Genomic DNA, 24,625 nt, shown 5'->3' with positions numbered 1-24,625 from the left:
TAGTACATGAATTTAAAACTTCCAAAAGAACTACAGGAAGTTGAAATTGTCATTTAAAAAAGGTGGTACTACTCTCCCTTCTAAATACAGAACCCATGCAACTGAACAGAACAGCTAAAACAATAGTTTTTCTGATTTAATGGACTACTTAGATCCTAGTTCCAACCATTTAAGATTCCATGATACTTTAAATAAGAGTAAGGATGTTAAGATATCACTGGGAAAATTCCAGTTGAAGGTGATTTGTTATGCTTACTTAAATTCAAATATATCAAGATTTTCATCAACTTGGGCAGATGATGTTATCCACAAATTTCTTTAGAATACAAAGGTATAGATACTGCGGAAAAAGATGTATGTCTCAAGATGTATGTCTCAAGATGTATGTCTCAAGATGTGCCATAATAATCAGTTACTATTTTGTGATATTTTACCCCCAAACGTAACCCATCATCTTAATTAGTTTTTTATAAAATCATATCCCAGCTCTCTGAACACCTCGCACCAATGATAGCTTCTGCATGAATCAAATTAAATAATCAAAAGCAGACATATACCCAAAAGAAATTAAGTTCAAGTCAAGTATCACCTTTGTCAAGCACAGTAGGTTTCCAAAACATTCCATAGGGTCACAAACCTTATATTCAAGACAGGCAAACATAATGGTTCCAGTTCTGATGTTCCTAATCAAAGGAAGCCATATGGGAGTTTTGTGCAAGTAAGGACTAAACAAAAAAAGCAATCAACTCCTGTAGGATTTGGTCCAACAAACAGCTACTCTCACTGCAACAAATAACAGTATAAACTCATAAAAGTCATATATATAAATTACATTATAATATACATTGGATAATTCTTCTTTCATACTGTAAACTCATTTGACCTAACCTATTATTAAAACTCTGTAAAATGTATTCGTTGATAATGAATGAAATCATTAGGAGAAGACATAAAAATTAAGTTGCTGCTGGCTTTTATAATTCTGGATAGATGCATTTTAAATGTATTGGAAAAAGAAAAAAGGAAAAGATTTCTTACACTTATATGGAATAAAGTTGGGATTAAAAATAAATATTAAAAGTATTAAAATATTTTTAAAAAATCACATGAACATATTACTAACTTTCTAAGGACTCATCTTAGCTCTAGTCTTTCTCTGTGCATCCTCTCCATATCTCAAGGAATCATAATAGTTACAACACTTTTGTTATTCTTCCTTTTACTTGTTTATAATATACATTATGTACAATAAACCGTAAAAGATACATCCAAAGCTATTAAAATATAGCCAGTATGTGTGATAAACAAGAATGAAAATGTCTAAATAATTATTACATCTAAAGTTGAAGAGAGAAATTGACATTCAGATACACCAAATGGCATAATAGATATAACTGTGTTTGTCAAAATGAGTCTATTTATCTTGCTTTTAACTAAATATAATGAGTGCTGATGAGATGCCATTCTGTTTGATGTACTATAATTTTGTAAGGAGTACAAAAATTCTTTTATTATTTCCTTATACATGTAATCCATTAAAAACAATAAATTAGAAAGAAAAAAATCTAAAAAACCCCACTAGATTTTCCTTTATTTCGTACTAATATCTGCACCTTTTATCTAATTTACATTCTTACATATTACTACACGTTTCTGGATTTCTGAAAGACTTGCTGACTTTTACGAGGACTGTCAAATAATCACAGTCAAGTCATGCCATTATCTCAAACAAATTCACTGTGATTACAAAAATAATCAATTAAACACAGCTTAATCATATTCTTAAATAATAGAATATCACTTGAAATTTATTACATATTTTGGATATTTTTCTGCATATATTGATTACAGTTAAAACAGAGTATTCAAATTGTATGATGCTCATGTTATATGACGTTTATTACAAATATTTGTACTGAAAAAATGTTGAACTAAAATGTTATTTTGTGTACTGTACTTTAGTGTTATCTCTTTATTGTGTCAGCACTGCTTACAAATGTGGATTTTTTGTTACTTTTCTTAACTAAAAAAAAAACAAAGTAAAACTTTAGCACCTACATGTCCACTCCATCCTACTTGTTATTCAACCAATTGCTAAAAGAACTAAAGTTATTTTACATTTATGGGAGATAATACTGCCTGCTTCTTATTTATAATGACACTTGAAAGTGAGAACAGGTATTCACATGACACTTTTGTAGCTGACATTACAAGCTATTTATGTGCCAGATGCACTAAAGATTATATGTCCCTTCATATTTTGACCACCATTACAGAGGACTTGCTTCCATGCTGCTGAAGATGCTCATTAAAAAAAAAGTGGTAATTAAATGTGTTTCTGAACTGCTTGGGGGAGAATTGTATATCCCCTGCTCTGTTTTACGCACATTATATATTTATATTTCATGTTACAACGGACTTGGATGATGACCCAGCACAGGTTGTTCATTGCAAGAACACTTTCACTGCAGACATGAGAAAACATGAGGAAGCTCCAGCACTTGATCCAAGATTTAAGACTCTGAAGTCTTCCAAAATCTGAGAGGGATAGGAGGTGGAACATGCTTTCAGAAGTCTTAAAAGAGCAACACTCTGGGGCAGAAACAATAGAATCCAAACCACCAATACAGAAAAATCAAAATTTCTGCTGGTGGCATCTGACTCAGATGATGAACATTAATATGTGTTGGCCTTCACTGTTTTGGATCATTATTGAGCAAAACTTGTCATCAGCATGGATGCATGTCCTCTGGAATGACGACTCGAAGCATGAAGGAATATATGAATCTTTAGTGAATCTGGCACATAAATATCTTGCAATACTGCCAAGCGAATGCCTGTGCTCATTTTCAGGTGACAATGTAAGCAAGAAGAGAGTAGCACTATCTCTAGCAAATGTAAGCAAACTTGTTTGTCTGAGTAATTGGCTGAACAAGAAGTAGAGTGAGTGAACTTGCAAGCTCTAAAGTTTTATATTAACTTATTTTCAATACAGTTATTTTGAACATAATTCTATATTTGTAAGTTTGACTGTCACGATAAAGAGATTTCATAACAATACTTGTGTTAAGTGAACTTAAAAATACCATTTTTTTTTACAGTGTAATTATTTATAATAAAAAACAAAGTGAGCACTGTATGCTTTGTATTCTATGTTGTAATTGAAATTATTATATTTGAAAATGTGTAAAATATCCACAATATTTATATAAATGGTATTCTATTATTGTTTGAGTGCAGTTAATGGAACAATAAATCACAATTAAGTTTTTAATCACTTGACAGTCTTAATTTCTACTAACTGGACCACATGGTTTGGTGCCTTAGTCCTTTAAATTTTGCTTTGATTTGGGTTTTTCTACTATCTTCATAGGGACAGGAGAGAGAGACATGTGAGTTACATGCAACTGACGGAAATATGTTATATACATTCAGCTGTAGTTTGCATCTGTAACATTCTCATTACACTGAAAATGTTCATAGTTTCAGTCACAGTTCTCTGAACCCAGGCATCAGATATTTTTTTAACCACAAAAATGGGTGAAAGTGATCTTACTGAAATCCAGAGGAAAGGGAGACATGCTCTTTTCTGAATTCCTTGCATGCCCACCTTCTTCTGAGATCACTATCCCGTCCAGATACTATTAAGGTCAATAAGAGGCTTGTAGATATCAAGAGACAATTTGAGCTTTCCTCACTCATAAGCTTATGGTCTAGCCATTAAAAGAAAAACATGTTTTTGGGGGTAGGTTTAAAAAGAGTATCTACACAGAACAACTAATATCGATCAGTGAATAGATGAAAGAAAAATAAAGAAATACACACACACCTCTCACACATATAGATACACGCTTTATGTAAACACACACAATACAGTTGCCGCTGCCTTTGAAACTTGATACATAAAAAAACCTCACTAGTACTGGTGACTAGATGGATATAATTTAAGCATCTAGCAGCCTAAAACAATTGTAATTTAGGGATGCCAGCCATGGCATTATATAGAATATGCAAGACACCATGCCCTAAATTTCAGGATGTGGAAGCAATGGATAAGACTAACTTTAGGATTCATTTCAACAGCTTATTGCTAGTGCTGAAACCACAAGGTTTAGCTGATGTGCCATCAGCATGCTTTCCTACTACAGCTTGGTCCAGTGCTTTCTCCAAACGGAATAGCTAGAATTCTAATGGCTAGAATCTTACACATTTCACAAAATATACACAGCATATCATCAGAGCCACAGTTCTCAAAGCAAAAGGGAGGAGCCTTTTTACATGTAAAGAAAGGCATGTGTGCCCACACAAAGGCTTTAATGACACTGCTATATTTTTACAGAAAGTAATGGCCAATAACACAAAGAATGCCAGAAATACAGGGTGTGTCTAGACTACCGGGTTTTGTCGACAAAACTATACCTGCGTCTGCACTGCTGCTGAGTTCTGTCAACATAACGTTGACAGAACTCAGCAGTTTTCTCAACGTCTGTAAACCTCATTCTACGAGGAATAACGCCTTTTGTTGAAAGAGTTCTGTCGACAGAAGGCGTTATTGCATCTACACTGTCCTTTGTGTCCACACTCTCATGTCGACGAAACGGCTTCCTTTATCAACAGAACTGGATGTAGTCTAGACACTCTTTGTCGACAGAAAAATTCTGTTGACAAAAGCCTGTAGTCTAGACGTACCCATAGATATGAACCCTGCAATTCAGGGTCACCTAAATAGATCATTCAATGTTCCTGCTACTGATGCAGAAAGAAAAATACATCATGGGGAAAAAGCAAACAAAATATGCTAAGACATACTGTTCTGCTTTATTCAGGATAGTCGAGTTCTCTGGCCACCTGTATTCATTACGTTAGGAGTTGACTCACCAGATTATGGCTCCTGACTTGGAAGGGTGACTGAATGAAAAAAAATCCTTGCATCCAGTTTATTTCAGTATCAAGGCCTGAAACTGCTGAATTTTCAACCGTCCTCTACTTCTGACCTGAATAGTCAAATCTGCTATGCTATGAGGTTGTCCTGTAGGCAAAGCATGTGGCAAAACTCTCCAAACTGATAGAAGTTGGAGGAAGGCATTATAAATTAGCCCTGTACAGTGCTTTAGCAAGCCTTACACCAAAGCTCAAAATGAATTTGTAGAATACAGCAGAGGAAATTGCTGCAATAAGCTTTTCCCACTTAACATCACCATCATGCATTGCACGTCTCAGAGAAGATCTGAAAGGAGGTCAAGAGGACACACAAGTATGTATTCAAGGTGACAGCCATAGACCTATGCTCTAAGGAAGCCTGGCTCAAAGTTAGGGTGAAGGATCAAATGTTTCCATGGATTTTAAATAGCCTTCTTTCTCAGAACAATCGATTTTCTGGATAATCATTTGTTTACTGAAAATCAAATAAAATGAAGACACATAGCTTGAGTTTTTACCTATATGGTCCAGCTAGGAACCTCAAAGTATGTGGTTGGATCACGCACTGTGCAATTCTGGACTCTTCTGATGGAAACAAAACCCTCACTGTGTCAGCATGTGGGCTGAAAACAAAACAGAAACAGGGAGGAGAAATTAATAAAATACACACCAGATGCAGAAAACAACTCCATAGGTGAAGTTTAGGCTGTGACACTAAAGCTGCTACTATTTACCACTTAAATAGCAGTTTGTACACCTGATTGAAATATCGTTTTCAACAGTTTTATACCCGAAGGCATCCATGGAGCAAGATTCTCTAGTGCAGGAGTGTCCAAGGTTACTGACACGCTGAGCCACGTATGACAAGCTTTAGAAGTTGAAGAGCCAGGCCACATCTTGTGGGGCTCAGGAGATAGCTGCCAGGACTTGGAGCATCAGTCCTGCTACTGCTAAAGCCCTGTGCCCCAGCAGGTGTTCCTGGCAAAGCTGAAGCCCCCTGCCCACTAGGTAGAAGTTTCTACTCTACCTTCATGCTGCAAGGCAGAGGTCTGAAGTTCCCCACCCCCACTCTTCTAGGTAGAGGATGAGAGGACTCTGCAAACCACACTTTAATGGTAAAAGAACTGAATGTAGCTTGCAAGTCACAATTTGGTCACTCTTGCTCTAGTGTGTGAAGATAGCTTTGAGCTACTTCACCAACACAATGTTGTTCTACAGCTGGTTTACCCAATCTCAGCATAGCAAGTTCCTTGGCTCACAAAGAGCTACCAGCACACTCAACAGTCCCCAGCTCCCTATGGCAGAGCCATGGGATATGCCCCAGAGAAATATGTTCCAAAGTGTCTGGTCGCTTTAACAAGTCACTGCCTGCTGGCATAGGTATAGAGTGAGCCATCAGATTGGTTTAACCTGCACCAGTGCATAGTAGGCCAAGCTGACGATTTGGCACATTGATTACTCCTGGTATGAATTTGATCAGAATCAAGTCTCTGAGTTTGACTTGAACTAGTAACATTTGCTAACTAATCCTTACAATGGCCTTATGAGACACATAAAAAAGTATACCCATTTTATAGAGGGTGAAACGATCTAGTTTACAACCACTAGACTACTTTGTGTACCTTATAAACATTAATGTATTTATTCTGAAAACAGAGAAATATTATCCCCATTTAACCATTGGAGAATTGAGGCAGGAAGGATTAATTTACCTGCCCAAGACAATCTAAACTCAACAAGACCATCTTCCTACAGAAGCACAGAAAGCTGATGTGGCATGCCCGGAATCCTGCCCCGACTCAAAGGATAGAATTTAGTCCCCAACTTTGGACTCTTTCTTTAAACCACACTCCACTCCCTTTGGGACTTGCTTCTTAAAAAAGCAGGGGTTTATTATGAAGTTTCTGTTCTCAAATGAAAGAAAGCAATTAACTCCATACATTATATTTTAGTATCTAGTTTCATATCTTTTTACAAAAATGAAGCAACAGTGTTTAAAAATGCTCAAATATAATATAGAAATCACAACTGAGAAAGATAAGAATCTCTCATATGAGCAGTACAGTGGCTAGAATATCCACTGGCTACCGCCTTCCATTAAATAATGTGTAATTAATACAAATTGAAATCATGTGTCATCATTATCCCATTTATCACACAACATTGCAGACTAAGATTTCAATAACCCCATCTGTAAATTTTCCACCAAAATAAGATTCCAATCAGATGCTCTGTGAACTGGCTCAGTGCCTCTTCCCCCATCCCTCTGCACAGCAACAGAACTTGGTTCTTATTGTTGCAAGGTGAGAAAAGTCAGACAACTGAAAGAGAACATTGGTTTATTGGACATTCAGCCTTTGTGGAAAAGTTATTGAAGAATGATAGCACAGTAATTCAGATTACAAGTGCACAGTGACTGAGATGACACTCTGCTCTTCCTTGATGGAGGAAGATGCTAATAGTGTCCCACATTCAGGGGCAGCCCACAACATTTTAGCACTGAGGCGGGGAGCTCAAATGACACCTCTATATCCCCTCGCTTGGGCGAAAACTTTGAAAGGTCTAAATTCTGCCTTCTTCCTGTTCTTTGTGCCCTCCTTCCTCCAGCACAGCACTCCACTATCTCTGTGCATCTAGAGCAGAGAGAATATATATGCACCAGCAGCAGACACAATTTTCTACACTCTGGGTCCTAGTGGCACCCACCATCCCCTCCCCACAGTCTGGCACCTGAGGCAGCTGCATCAGTTTGCCTCATGGTAAGGCCAGCCCTGCCCACATTTACTATACATAGCAGTAACCTTCCATCATACATATTTTAAACTAAGATACAGCTAATCACAGGATTCTCTTTACCTACCAGTCAAGCCCAGCATTCTTTGGGAGGGAATGCAGCTCCTGTTTAACCATCTACAGCAACACAGTGTAATATATTAGGGATTGTAGTGAAGCTGAACCCTCTTATCCACTTAAAAGAGAAGGGGTGATTTTAAGAAAAGAGGATAGAATTACATGAACATGGAATTTAAACAGGAAGCAATTTTTCCTGTCTTGCAGCGAATGCTGTGGAGTCATTGATAACTTGTAGTCTGGACCTCAGTGTTACATCTCCTTTCAGGAGAGCACTTTCATTAGGCACCTTTTTCAACACAACTTCAGCATTAAGTCAACACTCCTATGGAAATGTGACACCTACTGAATCAGGTGCTCCCCTTCCTGAAGCGGCTAGATGTTTATTCTTTGATGGTCTAACATTCAGACACAGCATCCATCTCTGTTTATGAGATCTGAGTGAACTGCACACAAATGCTGCAGCTAAGCTGACAGAAGAAAATAAGTAAAATATGGTTTAGGATCTCACACCTGCCAGTGCAACGCCCACTCTTTTGATGTGGCATTCAATTCCACTCTGTAGTGCCTGGTCCACATACTTATGGCTTATTTCAAAATTCAACTTCAGTTACACAAAATTAAAACACTTGAAATACAAACAAAAAGTTATGATTAACTGAAAGTGAAAAACTATTTTGGGGTCAACCTAATTGGGGTTTTTTCCCCCAGACTTGCCAGTAAACTGAAAAATCAATTATGCACACAGCTCTTGGCATAACATCTTCATTATGCCAATTAACCCTGCTATTGCAATTATAACCTTATTAAGATGTGCCAAAGTATATATTTTTATACTTCCTGGAAACAGAAAACACTGAAGATATTAAACAAACATTACACATAGTGACAAACAAGAGACTATAGTGGGAATTCATCATTTGCTATATTAATTCTTCGCCAGACCTGACCTTTTACAGGACAAGTCATGCAAAGGGGTATTTACATGACTTGATGGTCATGCTATTAAGTATTTACTTTGTCAGTATAATAGAGAAAATATTTTGCATCACTACACAAATCACATTTCTTGGATGTACCTTAGACATTGTTACAAAAGTGCTTAATTAAGAATTACCTGTTTTTAGCGAGTGAAGAGATTAACCCACTTTAATTCTTGTGATCATTTAAATATTGAAGAACAATATTTTATTAAGTAATTAGTCATTAATACATTTGTTATCAGAATAGCTTTGTAAACGATCACCAGTCAATTAATTAAATTGCTTCTACAATGGGGTTTAGAGCTGAAAAAAGAGCTCTCACTGGGTCCAGCTGATGGAGTCTAGAATCTGGTCTCTATTCTAGGGTACTCCATGGTAGTGTCTTCCTGTTCAAACTCACTTTCAGTTGTGCTAGATAAAGGTGGATTAGCCTCACTGCATATATTGGGGATTCGGTCTCGCATCCTTTCATCGGTGTGAGTTCACCTCCCACTCAAGGAAAAAGGCATCTCCACCATCTGAGCACTTGTGCTGGATGGCTACCTGCCAGCTGCTGTTCCACTCTGCATACCGCCTTGTGTTCCAATCATGTCACCTTCTGCCACCCACCTCTCTGCTGTGACCTCTCCTGGTCAGTCTTTCAGAAAGAACTATAAAATTGGGATCTGGATCTTGAATTAGGCCCTGCTCCAGTTCCACTGAAATAACTGAAAGTTTTGCCTTGACTTCACTGAAAGCGGCAATGAGGCCTTAGTATCCAACTTTGGTTCCAAAGGTCAAGTATGTTTTAATCCAGGTTGTTGGCTTGAGTATCTCTAATTTATAATGAACTAAATAGCATTACTGTAACTTATACATAGATCAGAAACACCCTGTTGCGGTGTGTTTGCCATTATATAAACTCCATTAGAAATTAAATAACTATATCAATTAGCTAGTGATAAATAAACCTGGAAAATTCATAAGGTTGATTCATATAATCACCTAAAACTTCCATCCCATCTGAACTAATAAACCGTTTCATTTGTAAAACTGGTTCTCAGAGGAGATTACCAGTACTTCCTGCTTCTGGACAGACTTCAGTTCCTTTTTGAAAAAGTTGATTCAGACTAAATCTAGGCCTGTAAAACTGAAAAAAAACCCGAGGAGAAAAGATTACTTTAAATCTAACAATAGGTTCTAAGTTCTGAGAGAAGGCTGGATCTTATTTGATTCAAACCAGTTTGCATCTTGATTTCTGTAATTAACAGATGGCTGGATCCATTTGAGTCATAGTAAAGAAAAAAATGCATGTTCCAAATGCAGAAAGAGCAGTAACGGTTACACAATCTCACCTATTTAGCCATGTCTGACTCTGTCTGGTATTCCACTGTGATAGCACTGCAAAGTGAAATACTAAAAGTGAGTAAGGATAGCAAAACTGGGCCCTACATTTTGAGATAACACAACAAACAAATCTTATAACAGATCAGCTTTTATAAGTTAATAATTCATACCTGACATTGAGTGAAATATACTACAGGGCTACGTCTACATTGGCCCCTTTTCCGGAAGGGGCATGTTAATTTCAGAGGTCATAATAGGGAAATCCGCGGGGGATTTAAATATCCCCCGCGGCATTTAAATAAAAATGTCCGCCGCTTTTTTCCGGCTTTTAGAAAAGCCAGAAAAGAGCGTCTACACTGGCTCCGATCCTCCGGAAAAAAAGCCCTTTTCTGGAGGATCTTATTCCAACTTTGAAGTAAGAATAAGATCCTCCGGAAAAGGGCTTTTTTTCCGGAGGATCGGGGCCAGTGTAGACGCTCTTTTCTGGCTTTTCTAAAAGCCGGAAAAAAGCGGCGGACATTTTTATTTAAATGCCGCGGGGGATATTTAAATCCCCCGCCGATTTCCCTATTACGACCTTTGAAATTAACATGCCCCTTCCGGAAAAGGGGCCAATGTAGACGAGCCCCAGGAGTACTACAGAACAAAATCAAGCCCTGTCCCTTTAAAAGAATACCAAGCTGGATTCATGGTGAAAATTAATCAGTGACGATTAGAACATAAAAATGGCTATGCTGGGTCAGACCAATGGTCCATTTACAGCCATATCCTGTCATCTTACAATGGCCAACAGAAAAGGCAAGTGATCCATCCGCTGTTGTCCACCACCAGTTTCTAGCAGGCAGAGGTTAAGTATACCTTCAGCATGAGTTTGAATCCCCATTATAGTTTTAGTCTTCACAACATCATCTGACATTGAGTTTCACAGGTTGACTGTACATTGTATGAAGAAGTACTTCCTTGTCTTTGTTTTAAACCTGCTGCCTATTAATTTCATGGGGTGATCCCCAGTTCTTGTGGTTTGAGAAAGAGTAAATAAAATTTTCTTATTAATTTTCCACAATATTCATGATTTTGTAGATTTCTGTTTCCGCCTCCCTGAAAAAGCTGAAAAGTCCTAGTCTTTTTAATCTCTCCACATACGAAAGCTGGTCCATACACCTAATAATTTCAGTTGCCCTTCTCTGTATCTTTTACAATTCTAATGCAGCTCTTTTTTGAGAGGGGTAGCCAGAACTGCATGCAGTATCCAAGACATGAATGTACCATGGCTTTATCTGGTGGCATTAGTATATTTACTGTCTTATTTCCCTTTCCTAACGGTTCCTAACACTGTTAGCTCTTTTGACTGCTGCTGCACATTGAGCAGATGTTTTCAGAAAACTATCCACAGTGACTCCAAGACTGCTTTCTTGAGTGGTGACAGCTAAATTAGATCCCATCATTTTGTGTGCATAACTGGGATTATATTTTTCAGTCTGCAATTACTTTGCATTTATCAATATTGAATTTCATCTGCCATGTTGTTGCTTAGTAATCCAGTTTTGTGAGATCCCCATGCAACTCTTTGCCGTCTGCTTGTGACTTACATAATTTCAATATTTTTATGTTTGTCTACAAATTTCGTCACCTCACTGCTTATTCCTTTTTCAGATCATCTATGAATATGTTGAATAGTACTGGTCCCAGTTCAGATCTTTGGGGGCAAGGCATTGCAATTTGCCTCATTCCATTCTTAAAAATGGATTATTTATTCCTACCCTTTGGTTTCTGTCTTTTAACCAGTTACTGACTCTATTAACATACAAAAGAATGGTGGTTAGACTAAAACAAAAGGAAAATGACTGCTTAGGGCAGGGCTATACTTAAAACATTGTGCCGCTACAGCTTTGCAGTGTTAATTCACTACCATGTAAGGCAGTGACCATGCTGAAGCCCTCTCATCAGTGTAACTGTGTTTACACCGGAGAGTAGGTTGTTATAACTTTATCACACATGGGTGTGGATTTGTCACACCCCTTACCAATGTCAGTTTATACTGCAGACCTGGCTTAAGAGTGGGTAATAAAACACAAAGGTCAGCTGAGAAACAAACATTGCATGAAGAAAGCTTCACAGGATATTTTTTAAACTTAGGGACTAGGCACAAGAAATGTCAAGATACGCCTAAATTGTTAAGCCATGCATTGGTACCAGCAGTGACTTACGGAGAATGACCACAGATGTAATCCAAGTGTAAGGTTTAATGGTAACAAACACTGGGGAGAAAAGGGGGAAAGGGAAGATAAGGCTTACAGAAATAAGAGAAAGAGACTGATTGGATTACTTACACACATCTCTTGAGGGTATCACTTTTTAAAAATGATTCTTTTACTATAAAAAGATAAATGTTCATAGTTTACTATATCTGCAGTTTCAATGGCACCCAACATTATACGCATTACAAAAAAGATGCTGTTACCTTGCTAGATGGATGCCTTTTGACTGGGACTGAAATAGGTCCTAATTTACTCCCCTTATTCTCAAGGGGTATGTCTACACTACAAAGTTAATTCTAACGTTTATTCTAACAGACGTTTGTTCGAATTAACTTTGATAGGCGCTACACATACAAACCGCTAGTTCGAACTTAATTCGAACTAGCGGATCGCTTAATTCGAACTAGGTAAACCTCATTCTACGAGGACTAATGCCTAGTTCGAATTAAGTAGTTCGAATTAAGGGCTGTGTAGCCACTTAATTCGAACTAGTGGGAGGCTAGCCCTCCCCAGCGTTCCCTGGTGGCCACTCTGGGCACCACCCGGGAAACTCTTCTGCCCCCCTCCCGGCCCCGGAGCCCTAAAAGGGGCACGGTCTGGCTACGGTGCCCGTGCCAGGTGCAAGCCTGCCAGCACCCAGCCAGCAGACCCTGCACCTGGCACAGCACGAACCAGCCACCCGCTGCCACCCAGCCCTCCACTTCTTCCCGGGACCAGGCTGGCGGCTCCCAGGATCCTGCTCGGGGCCGCAAGAGGCAGGCGCCCGCCTGGTCTAGTGCGGAGATCGTGGACCTCATCCACGACCTCCACACTAGGCACAGGAAAGTGGCCGTCTTGGGCAGGATAGCTGCCAGCCTGGCCACCAAGGAGCAGGTGTGCATGAAAATCAAGGTGGTCCAGTGAGACCCCCGACCTTGAGCCCTGAGCTTATCACGGCCGTACTGGGTTAGACCAAAGGTCCATCTAGGCCAGTAGCCTGTGTGTCGACAGCGGCCAACACCAGCTACCCCAGAGGGGATGGACCGAAGAAAATTACCAAGCAATTTGTCTCGTGCCATCCATCTCGAGCCTTCCAAAACAGAGGCCAGGGACACCATTTCTATCCCCTGGCTAATACCATTCCATGGACCCAGCCTCCATGAATTTATCTAACTTCTCTTTAAACTCTGTTATAGTTCTAGCCTTCACAGCCTCCTGCAGCAAGGAGTTCCACAGGTTGACTATTTGCTTTGTGAAGAACAACTTTCTGTTACTAGTTTGAAGCCTGCTACCCATTCATTTCATTTGGTGTCCTCTAGTCCTTCTATTATGGGAATTAATGAAGAACTTTTCTTTATGCACCCTCTCCACACCACTCGTGCTTTTATAGACCTCGCTCCTATCCCCCCTCAGTCTCCTCTTTTCTAAGCTGAGAAGTCCCAGTCTCTTTAGCCTCTCTTCATGAGACCTGTTCCAAACCCCTGATCATTTTAGTTGCCCTCCCCTCTCCCACCCTCTCTCTTCCCCTCTCCCACCTCCTTTTCCCAGTCTCCCCAAGTTTTGTTCAATAAAGGGAGTTTCTATTTTTGAACACATGTGTCCTTTATTTTGTACATCAGGAAGGGGGGCTAGGGATGGGTAAGTGGAAGGAGGTGAGGGAGGAATGGGGTACGAGCCCCCGATGGGGAGGACTGGGGTGGCTCTGTGGGCTCCTCGGGGTGGAAGCTCTCCTGAAGCCCCCCCGATTGACCCGCCCCCCCAGATGGCAGCCTGCGGCAAGTGCAGCCGGGCTGATGGCCGAGTGCTGTGATGTGCCGAGTGTGGGCATTCAGAGCACTCCAAGTCAGGACTGCTTTGCTGTCCCTCATCGAGTTAGACAAGCGAGCGGGGCACCCCTGAGAACTCTCTGTCCAGGGTGGGGGTCGGGTCCCTTTAAGCACAGCCCTCGGCTAGCCTGAGACAGCAGCTCCACGCTCTAAGTCCCAATCTGATGCCCTGCCGGCACTGCTTCCGGACATCCTTAACCTCGGTTCAGGGTTCACTCAATGTGGACATGCCAGTTCGAATTAGCAAAATGCTAATTCGAACTAGTTTTTAGGTCTAGATGCACTAGTTCGAATTAGCTTAGTTCGAATTAGCTTAGTTCGAATTAACTAATTCAAATTAAGTTAGTTCGAATTAGTGCTGTAGCGTAGACATACCCAAGAAGTGTTGTTATAACCAAAGGGATTTTTTGCATATATAAGGGCTGCAAACATGACCTATTACATTTTTGATAAACTTCTAGTTGAGACAAAAATTATATAAAGGTCCTTAAATGGAAGTGCTCCTATTAGGGAAGGCATTATTACATGTGTAATATTTCTGTCTTAACTTGCTGTGGTAAGATGCTGTTTTGGCTATACACTGTGAAACTGATTTCTATACCGCCTTTGTTCACATGTTAATATAGCACAAAGCAGGGTTTCTTCCTGTCAGAGACTTCAAAATCCATATATATCTCCCAGGTGTATGCTTGATAGACAATTATATACATTAAATGTTGTCTTTTCTTTCCATTTATTAGCAGTCACACATGTAAGCATCAATTTAAATTCTAGGGAAGCAATTGATCATATAACTAGGATTTCCTATCTAAAAATGGTGGAGCAGTATAAAAGAGAGTAGTTCAGCTCATCTGGACTGGCCACCAGAGGAGAAGGTCCTCCAGCAGGAGCTGCAGGGACGCACTAGCCAGAGACCCAGATGGCGGGAGTCAGAGATCCAAGAGACCACTTCGAGCTACCAGCACCAGAGGAGCCCCTGGAGAAGCGGCTGCAAGGGACCCAGAGGATCAAGAGACCACATGGAACACACATGCTCCAATGCTGGTAGAAAGTGACCCAGGGAGAGTGCTGGATTGCTATTTCCCCCTTAGGTAAGCTCAATGTGTTTTGGTAGGATTCCCTGCTGAGTGAGTGATAGAGCCCTCTGCCACTCATAGGGCTCTGGGTCTGGACCTGATGGAGCAGGGTGGGCCCAGGTCCCCCTACCGGGGCTGTTGACCCCTTATTGACTCTGCCCATTAGGCTGTGCTGACCTGAATTAAAGGGCTACCACTTATTGATTCTGGCCGTTACTCTGTGCTGCCCTGAACCAAGGCTCTCAGTGGCTCTAGCCATTAGGCAGCACTGCCCTGAACTGAGGGCTACCCCCATTTATTCTAGACATTAGGCTGTCCTGCCCTGAATAAAGAGCTACCCTCAAGGACTCTAGCCATTAGGCTGTGCTGCCTGGAATGGAGGGCTGTTGCCATGGATTTCTGTTGCCATTGACTTTAGCCCCTAGGCTGTACTGCCCTGGACAAAGGGCCATCTTTACAGACTGATAGAGGTTGAGAACAACCCCCCAGCCAACTAGGCAGTGTCCACACCCCTGGGTACGCACACCCCAAGGGTCGGGATGTGCATACTCCTCAACATAAGCCTTTCAAACTACTCAGGAGGCAATTTAGGAGTTTTATAGTAGTTTTTGTTCCTGACTAATTGTAGAAAATACAAAGATGCAAACTAGAATCTTCCCTAATAAATATTGAGAAGGATATTCATTATTTTCTCTTGTTGCTAGCCAAAAAGTAACTAAAATTTTAGATAGTGAAAACTGAACATTTCTGCAGCCCTATGGATATAGATCTAATGACTTGATAAAACCAAAAAAGAAATACGTGATACAAAGTGCAGCCCTAAAGCCTCTATTTTCTATTGTACTAGAGGGGCATAAAACCTTTTTATCTCTTGAGCTTCTGGTGTAAAAAAAGTTGCAGCCTGAGAATCATCTCTCTGATACACATTTTTTTAACTGAAGTGCATTATGGAGAGGCTAGGGATCAGTCTGGACAAGGACATCCAAGTTAATGTTAGTGACTGCAAAACCAGCTCTACACCACAAGAGAAGGAAGAAGAACTTCTAATACCTTGCCCAGGATCTGAAATTTACAGTTGTGTTTGTTTTGTTTTGTTGCCTTAAACATAATGGTTCACAAAATATTTGTTTTCTTGTGATGTCAACCTCAGAAAAATGACAGTTTTCCAAATGCCAAAGGTATGCCCATCTTCCAGATAACTTAGGTGAGAGGTAGACAGAAGTGTTTCAACTTTTCAGCTCTTTAAAAATATATAGGTTTGTAGCTAAGTACCTCAAGCTTTGAGTTAAATTGCACTTACTGACAAAAAGAACTCCATTCATGAATCTGGGGAAACAAATGGTAGATAAAATGTGTCGTCTAAAAACAATTAAAACAGGGACAAAAAAGAAAACCAAATTCATCACGAATTTATAGAGGTTTATATTAAAGATATAGCACCCAGATGCTACATAACCCAGATATAGATATAGCACCCAGATGCTAGAGGACACCAAATGAAATTAATGGGTAGCAGGTTTAAAACTAATAAAAGGAAGTTCTTCTTCACACAGCGTGTTGTCAATCTGTGGAACTCCTCGCCAGAGGAGGCGGTGAAGGCTAGGACTATAATAGAGTTTAAAGAGAAGCTGGATACATTCATGGAGGTTAGGTCCATAAAAGGCTATTAGCCAGGGGATAAAATGGTGTCCTTGGCCTCTGTTTGTCAGAGGCTGGAGAGGGATGGCAGGAGACAAATCGCTTGATCATTGTCTTCGGTCAACCCTCTCTGGGGTACTTGGTGCTGGCCACTGTCGGTAGACAGGATACTGGGCTAGATGGACCTTTGGTCTGACCCAGTACGGCCGTTCTTATGTTCTTATGTTCTTAACTGTATGAAAGATTCTTGGCTATGTCATTGGGCAGGATTTGCAACATAAATATTGAAGAGTAAATGCTTCAAATGGACAATTAGATTCATGTAAGAATAGTCTAGACCCGGGGTGGGCAATAATTTTTGGCGAGGGACCACTTCAGAAATTTTTGAAGAGGCCTTGGGCAGCTCCGGAAAGGGTGAGGCCGCAGGCAGAAGGGGCGGGACTAGGACACTTCCGTGCTTCCCCACCCACAGACCCTGACTGACCTGGGGGTGAGGGAGTGCGCAAAGTCTTTGCCCCTAGGTACCAGTGCCCCTGGTGGTGGGAGGAGACTTCATGTGCTCCTCCCTGCTGCCCCCAGGTCAATCAAGGCCTGGGGAGGGGATCACGGGAAGTCTCTTGCTCCCTACCTCTGCCCTACAAGAGATTGCCACACTTAGAGTCAACTGCCCACAAATGCTGAGTGACCTGGGGGCAGGGGTAGTGCACAGAGTCTCCTCCGAGCCTGCCCCAGCCCTGCAAAGAATGTGCGGCACTTAGAAGTGCTGCGCAGTGCTCCCCCCCCCCCCCCCCCAGGCTAATCAGAGCTTGGGGATGGGGAAGCACACAAAGTCTCCTCCCAACCTGCCAGGAGCATGTGGTACTTAGAAGCGCTGCGCACTCCTTGCAGGGCGGGGGAGATTTAATGTGCTTCTCCCCACCCCCTCCATAGGCCGGATTAACTCACTTGGTGGGCTGGATCTGGGCCATAGAGGCTCTTTTGCCCATCCCTAGTCAAGACCATATATCGTTAACAGAAGGAAGGCTAAAGTTTAGTTTGAGATTTGTTTCTCTTTTTGGGACCAATTTTGGATTCTCACTCTAACCTGGCCATATTTTAACAAATTTGCCTGAATTTTTTAATTACTCTGCTAGATGTTTTTGTTTGTTTATTTTTAGGGTTTGGAAGGTGGGAGAACAGAGCTGAATCTAGTAAGACTTTAAGAGGTAACACAAGATGGAAAATTCCTCAGAGGCTTCCGTTTTAGTAAGCGATAGAACATGTTTCATATCCCAAAACTGCAAACTCTACACTTGTTCCAATGAAGCCCTGATAAACATACAGTAATAGCTATAGTTAGTGGGATGCAGAGTAGTAAACGTGACCTCAACCTCCCATTGTTTCCATTGGGCCAGCTAGCTTGTATACTTCCTCGCACAACACAAAATATCCACCTTAGCAAATATTCTGGGCTGAAACTGCACAGAAGGTGCATGCACAGTGTATTGAATTGTGGAAAAAGCGGGAAGATTTGGGTCATTCTGTGAGGAAAGTTTAATACATTCTGTGTAGTATGATTTCTTAAGTGTTGGCCAAATGAACTTCCTTAGAATGATAGAGGGAAAATGGATGCATGCTGTGTGCTCAGTGGGGTGTAGCTAAGAGATATTCCATAAATTGGCCTCTCCTGGGTTTTTAAGATTTCTGGAGATAATGTTACACTTTTAAACAAAACCTTAATTCCTTTGGAATTAAGGTTTTGTTAATGGGATGATATTTATTTACAACCTTAAGAACATTGTGATGAAGCTTTAACATGGGAATTCTTGGTTAATGAGGAAGTTTATTTCCATTGCAAATAGGTCAGTTGTAGGCAATAACTGGAACAGCCTTCCATACTAACCTAGCAAGAATCCTCTCTTATGATTTAAAAAGAAAGTTCATACTGCAGTGTTGTATATGTAAATCTTAAACAGTCCCCTGGATGAACTCAGACAGTGGCTTTATGGCAGCCTTTGTATGCAAACATACAAAACTGTGTCTCTGAGCCAGTGAAGAAAGTCTGTGGCATAGTATATAGTCAACATTAAAACTGTCCTTTCGAGACACAATAGCAGCTACAATAGCAGTTGCTTGAATAATGCCTCTTTGTCCTAACAAATTACAGTAAATCTTTTCAGTTTTGCAAGTTGAAGAAATATCTTTTAAAAAATTAAAACAGCAGTTTGAAAACAGTTCTCTGCTCTGAAAGGAACAGATAGCTGAAAAATTGCAGATACTCGGCCCTAATGCTAAACAAAATAAAGGTATTGCAATGGAATGTGAATTTAAAAACTGAACCACTTTGCTATATATCATCAAAAATCTCACCAAAGCCAAGCCCTGCACATAACACACACAAACCATCATCCACTAGCACTGTATTGTTCATTGTCACCAGTTTAATTATCAACTCCATTTTTTGTTGTTGTTGTTGCTGTTCTTAACTATTAAATTTACCTTGGCTCAGATTTGTGATACATTTCTCTGCCTAACAATAAATATAAAAATATTTTCTAAAACATACCAAAATACAGTGGATTATTTTTATAATTAGACACAAAAAGCAGTTTGTGTGTGTGTTTGTGTGTATGTATTACCAAAGCATCCTGTAAACTTAAAACAAAAAATATCATGGCTCACTCTTACTATCTTTAACTATGTGAATAGTTCTTACTTTAGTGGAACTACTTGGGTGAGAAAGTGAATTGAATGTCTGAAGTCCATGGGAATATATTCATTAGTAAAAACTATTCTTCTGGACAGAAGTTTTCATGAAATGGCCTTATATCTGACATTCTACTCAAATATTAAAAAACAAATTAAGAAAAAGTGAGATGTAAAATATTCCTTTAACTTCTGCAAGCAACTCACTGGGTAGATAAAATTCCATATTTATGCTTTTTCAGTTTCTGTTAATGGAACACCATCAATTAGAAATCCAATTAATTAAAAAAATAGTTAAAAGTTCCTTGTGTGTCATCTAATTTAGCACATGTACAATACATTTTTTTTCATTTTATATAAATCAAATACATTCCTAGACAATACAGGGAAACCCCTCTATGAACCGAGGCGTCAATTTCTGCCCCGTTGAAGTCAAATAGTTCTTTACTGACTCAAAAGAGAATCAGACCCAATATCAATTTATCTCCTTATGTTCTGGTTTTTCTGTTCTTGTTTATAAATACTAGTAAATGGAAGTCCTAATTCTTAATTAATACCAAAATTAATACCAAAAACTCCCCTCACAGCTGAAATCAGACTTTATCCAGAGCAATAAGCAAAATTACCATAGAATATGTTAGTTTACATCACTATCTATTGACTAATACACTGCTAGTACCCCTAAATGGCTCATCTATCCATGGTCTCCTCAAACAGCACCATCACATAGCTGATATGATGCATTATAGGAGAATTTCTCTAGAAAAAAGAAAAGCAGGATAATGAAAAAATGCAGTAAGTAGAATGACTATAACATTCATATGGTCCCCTTCATGAAAGAATTATGTGATCTATGACAATTTAGAATTATGACTGGTTGGGGTCATATTTGGCATGCAAAGATATGCAGTATAATTTTCTCATGCAAATATCATCAAGTGAGTCATCACGAATATTAGCTTGTTTGATACAAAATGGAAAACTCAATCAAGATCGTTAAAGGATATTACGGAGGGGAGCAGGGAAGAGGACACAAGCATTGGGTGGCATTAGCAAGCAATCCTAAAACACAAATAGCAGCAAAGAAAAAAAGTTTCTGAAATTCTGAAAGCTTTGAATTAAATACTCTTAGCTTATAAAATATTCACTTTTGGAGTTTTCTCTTTTACTTCTAACAAACTGAATGGCTTAGAGATCCAACATATTTTTTGAAAGACTCTAGCTTCCTACAAAGCATTCCAAAAACTTCTCACTGCTGTTTTTAAAATGGCATAAATCAAGAACAGCTATCTGAAAAAAAAAAAAGATGTTTCAAATATTTAGGGTTGCTATTTAGCAGTCACACATTAAAGTATGCTAAACTCACTCCCTTGTATAACCAGTGATATCCTGAGGTAGCAGAAAAACCAACAAATGAGATAAACTACGCCACAACTACAGTAAAAAACAGTGCCAATCTGTGCACTTTAAACTTTTTTGTTTTCTATGATTGAGGGAATCATGCAAGGGAAATTATTTATTGTCCATTGGAAGTAACTAATCCATAAACATGATAAGACCAGTTAAAGTTCGAATCACAGCTATAGAAAATAAATTCTGAAAAAAATGTTGTACTCTTCCAAAGAATAAATAGCAGTAATAAAGGCCCTAAATCACATTAAAGTATTAGGGTACCATGCCAGATTTGCATTAACTCACTGATCATAACAAAGTTCAGAATAACAAATGGAACACTGGCTAGATTTCATGATATGAATATAAGCATTAAGAAAGGATATCCTAAGAGGCAGCTAGGCTCCCAACTAGAAGTAAACAATTCAAATATATATCATACTAGAGGATTTACCCAGCGCTGCTTGGTTCCTTAAGTAAATTTTTGTTTCTTGGAAAATGAAAATGTACAAGCTTCATTTGAATCATTGCTTTGGGGTAAGGCTGGGGATGAGAAGTTCATTTTATAGGTTGTCTTGGAGAGAAGGGACTACTCCTGCCCTTTCTCACAGCAGCATTGCTCCATGACTGCTGCGGCTTCAGTGGGCACAGCCGGGGGAAGAGATCCATGTGCCCCGACTCGGGCAGGTCCAAGTTCATTAGCCCCCTGCACTCCTCAGGCAGAATGAGGAATGCAGCAAACTATATTTTTACATCACTCCCTGATGAAGGGAAACAACCAGCAATGTTCCCATACTGGGGCTGCATAGAAATGAGTTGTAAGAAATTGATTTGCTAACGCTGCTACCAAAGAAATCCTTAAATATTTTCGACATCTCCAATATTTTGTCTTTATTTGTCCTAATCAATTAAGGGCCTTATTTAGCATTTCCTACTGATGCAGAACTCTTGTTCCAGTGGGATTATTACCTCATTAGATTAGACCCCTACACAATGAGAATACTGAGAGGCCATCTTTTTCCCAATAATTTTGTGACTTGCATTCTAAATCTAGTGTGATGATAGTTTATGGGGTATATGAATTTTAAAAAAATAATTATCATAAATGTGTTTTCAATTACATTTCTATAGTCAACATGATAGTCAACCTTAGGCCACAACTCTGCTGAGCATAGTCCATAATATCCTGCTTCTTACCCATCCTGTCTTGGACTTCATTTTATAGTGTCCAATGTGTTTACAGCATGAGTTACAGTATGAGTTTGCAGTCCTCCCTGTTTGCACTAGGACAGTATGTGACCTGGTGAATCTTCCTCTTTTATCCTCCATAAATATTTCAGAAACAACATTAGCTCAAAAGAATCATTACACTATGAGTCCCACAATCCTATTTATCCTCTTCACATTCCAAAGTATACTGTGGAGGTAATACTCTGCAATACCTCAGATATTGTACCATTTACTCAAATCTCAAAGAAAACCACAGCTGTATGGCATGATAGGTAGAGATGCTGGGTCAGAATAATTTTTTATGTTGTCTTAAGCATGAAATTCTAAACATTCAAATAATTTTACTTTTGAACTTTAGCCTTAGCTTGCAATTTCTTGTCTTTCAAGCTTTTTTTGTTAAAATGAATTACTTCAAAAGGACTCGATCATATGCTTAATTAAATGTGCCTTCTTGTATATTTGTGCTTTACTGAATTGGGGCCAGAGGCACCAGGACCAGTATGTTCAGCAAAAAAAAGTTAAATGTGAGAGACACACACATACAGAGAAAGAGAGAGATTGTCTTTTTCTTTTCTTTCATTATATTATTATATAACTGTCTCTAAACTTTAGGAAAATCGGCTGGAGAATTATGGTTACATCAAAGAGATTCTGATCCAGGAAATATTATTTCTGAATTGACAGTGTGGTGCATAATGAAGGCAGGATCCATGCAGAGAAAGGACATACCTAATGTTCAGTCAGACAAAATTAAATGACTTTATTAAAAAATATTCAACATAAAAGGTTGAGTTTTACTATGGAGGCAGAGTACTGTTCTTTCAAAGAACATAATGAACTCTTTCAGCTTATCTGTCTTCCCTGCTTTACATTAGCCTGGCAATTCTGATTCATTTAATTGTCTCTCATATTACTTGGTCTCTGGTTGGATTAGCTTAAAAATTAACTCCGAAATGGTAAAGAACTGTACGATAAAAACTCATGACTAATCAGCATGGAACACAAACAGACTTACTTTAATAGATCTGCTATCCAGGAAACTGCAGTTTGTGAGACTTAAGGAGCCATTGCTCTCTTTGATGACAACATTCAAAAGGACAGTTTGTTGGTACAAAATCATGATTCATAAAAGAGATCATATGCAATTCTTTTGTGGTACAGCTTTGTTACAGTTAAGCCCCAGGACTGAATGTGTCTCCTTATCTGTCACAGTTACAGATCACAAGAAGGTCTAAACTAATGTGAGACACAGTGTATGTAAAGCAGCTGATATTCATTTCCAAGTAATATTTATCATTGTGGACATAATTACTATTAGACACGTTTGCAGGTGATTTTTATCAATTGTGTGGGAATACCAATGAGAGCTGACAAACATTGATAGAGACAGGAGCTCTGTGTAGGAACTGCCCCCACTTTGGGGGCAAATATGAAGTAAAACTATAAGGTTTTATTAGCATCTATGTATTAAATCATTTTCCAGCAATAATAATACTCAGCCAAAAAAATTGCTGAACCTGATGTACAGGTTAGTTTAGCTTATTGGCTATAATACAATTTAAATGTGTTGCATATTTTTCCAATCTGTTACCCATCATAGAAAAATTGTCAGAAAGCATAAGCATATTTTAAATGTGAGAGCTAAGACATAAATCAACATGAACAGGGGGACTTGCAGAAAACATTCTTAGCACAAAAATTTGATATACTTTACACAAAATGTGTTAGAAGTGGATGATAGCAATATCAACAGTATTTTTAGAAACAAGTCAATTGGAAGAAAGCCAAAACAAATGTGCTATATATTCACTACTCATAAAATAATTTGCAAAGCAGCTGTCAAATAACCACTACTCCCAACATTTTCAAACTAGCCACTAATACTGCTAGTGTTAAAACAGGTATGTTAACTGAAAGAACACTATCAATTTCTTTTTTCTGGGTAGGTGTCAGAGAAACAGCTGGAAAGTAGAAAAGAAAAATGAGTATGGGGATAACTATCTTCAAATTTCTGAGAAAGAATCAAACACATACTAAATACAATAATAAAAATGTGAGCACTCATCCTTTAACATGCCAAAGTATTGAAGCAATTGAGTTCAATTTTTGTGTGCGGTGATTTTATGCTACTAGATCTCTAGGGGGCATGTGTCATCTGCAAATTACTCTGTTGCCTAATGAGACACAAGAAAACCTTCTTCTTTTAGTTTCAGAGGGGAAGCCTAGTTAGTCTGTAATAGGAAAAACTTAAAAAAAACAACAAATAATTTAGTAGAACTTTAAAGACTAACAAAACATATAGATGGTATCATGAGCTTTCACGGGCACAGCCCACTTCTTCAGATGACCAGAGTGTTGGAAGTCCAGAATCAAGAATAAATAAGGGAAGGGGATGGGGGGAGGGGGGGGAGAGGTAGGGGAAAATGGAAAAAAAATTGGAGGGGGGGAGAGAAAAAAAAGAA

At 39.1% G+C, this 24,625-nt stretch overlaps 1 protein-coding gene across 5 annotated transcripts in view; it reads right to left on the bottom strand.

Moving 5' to 3' along the window:
* The window catches only part of CHRM3 (cholinergic receptor muscarinic 3), a 461,598-nt gene that overhangs the window by 173,172 nt on the left and 263,801 nt on the right, over positions 1-24,625 (bottom strand). For 4 of the 5 annotated variants that reach the window (XR_012902822.1, XM_025181843.2, XM_014570646.3 and 1 more), the window contains one exon: positions 5,439-5,543. Coding sequence is in view for 1 of the 5 variants with exons in the window: in XM_075924818.1 (XP_075780933.1) it covers positions 5,439-5,543 (105 nt within the window). In the remaining 4 variants the exon portion in view is untranslated. Of the gene's footprint in view, positions 1-679; positions 784-5,438; positions 5,544-24,625 lie in introns of those variants that run through there. The other variant, XR_012902823.1, reaches the window with a different exon arrangement.

Source organism: Pelodiscus sinensis, chromosome 3, assembly GCF_049634645.1.
Source record: "Pelodiscus sinensis isolate JC-2024 chromosome 3, ASM4963464v1, whole genome shotgun sequence".
Classification (NCBI taxonomy): domain Eukaryota; kingdom Metazoa; phylum Chordata; order Testudines; family Trionychidae; genus Pelodiscus; species Pelodiscus sinensis.
This window is presented reverse-complemented; position numbering and strand designations above follow the sequence as displayed.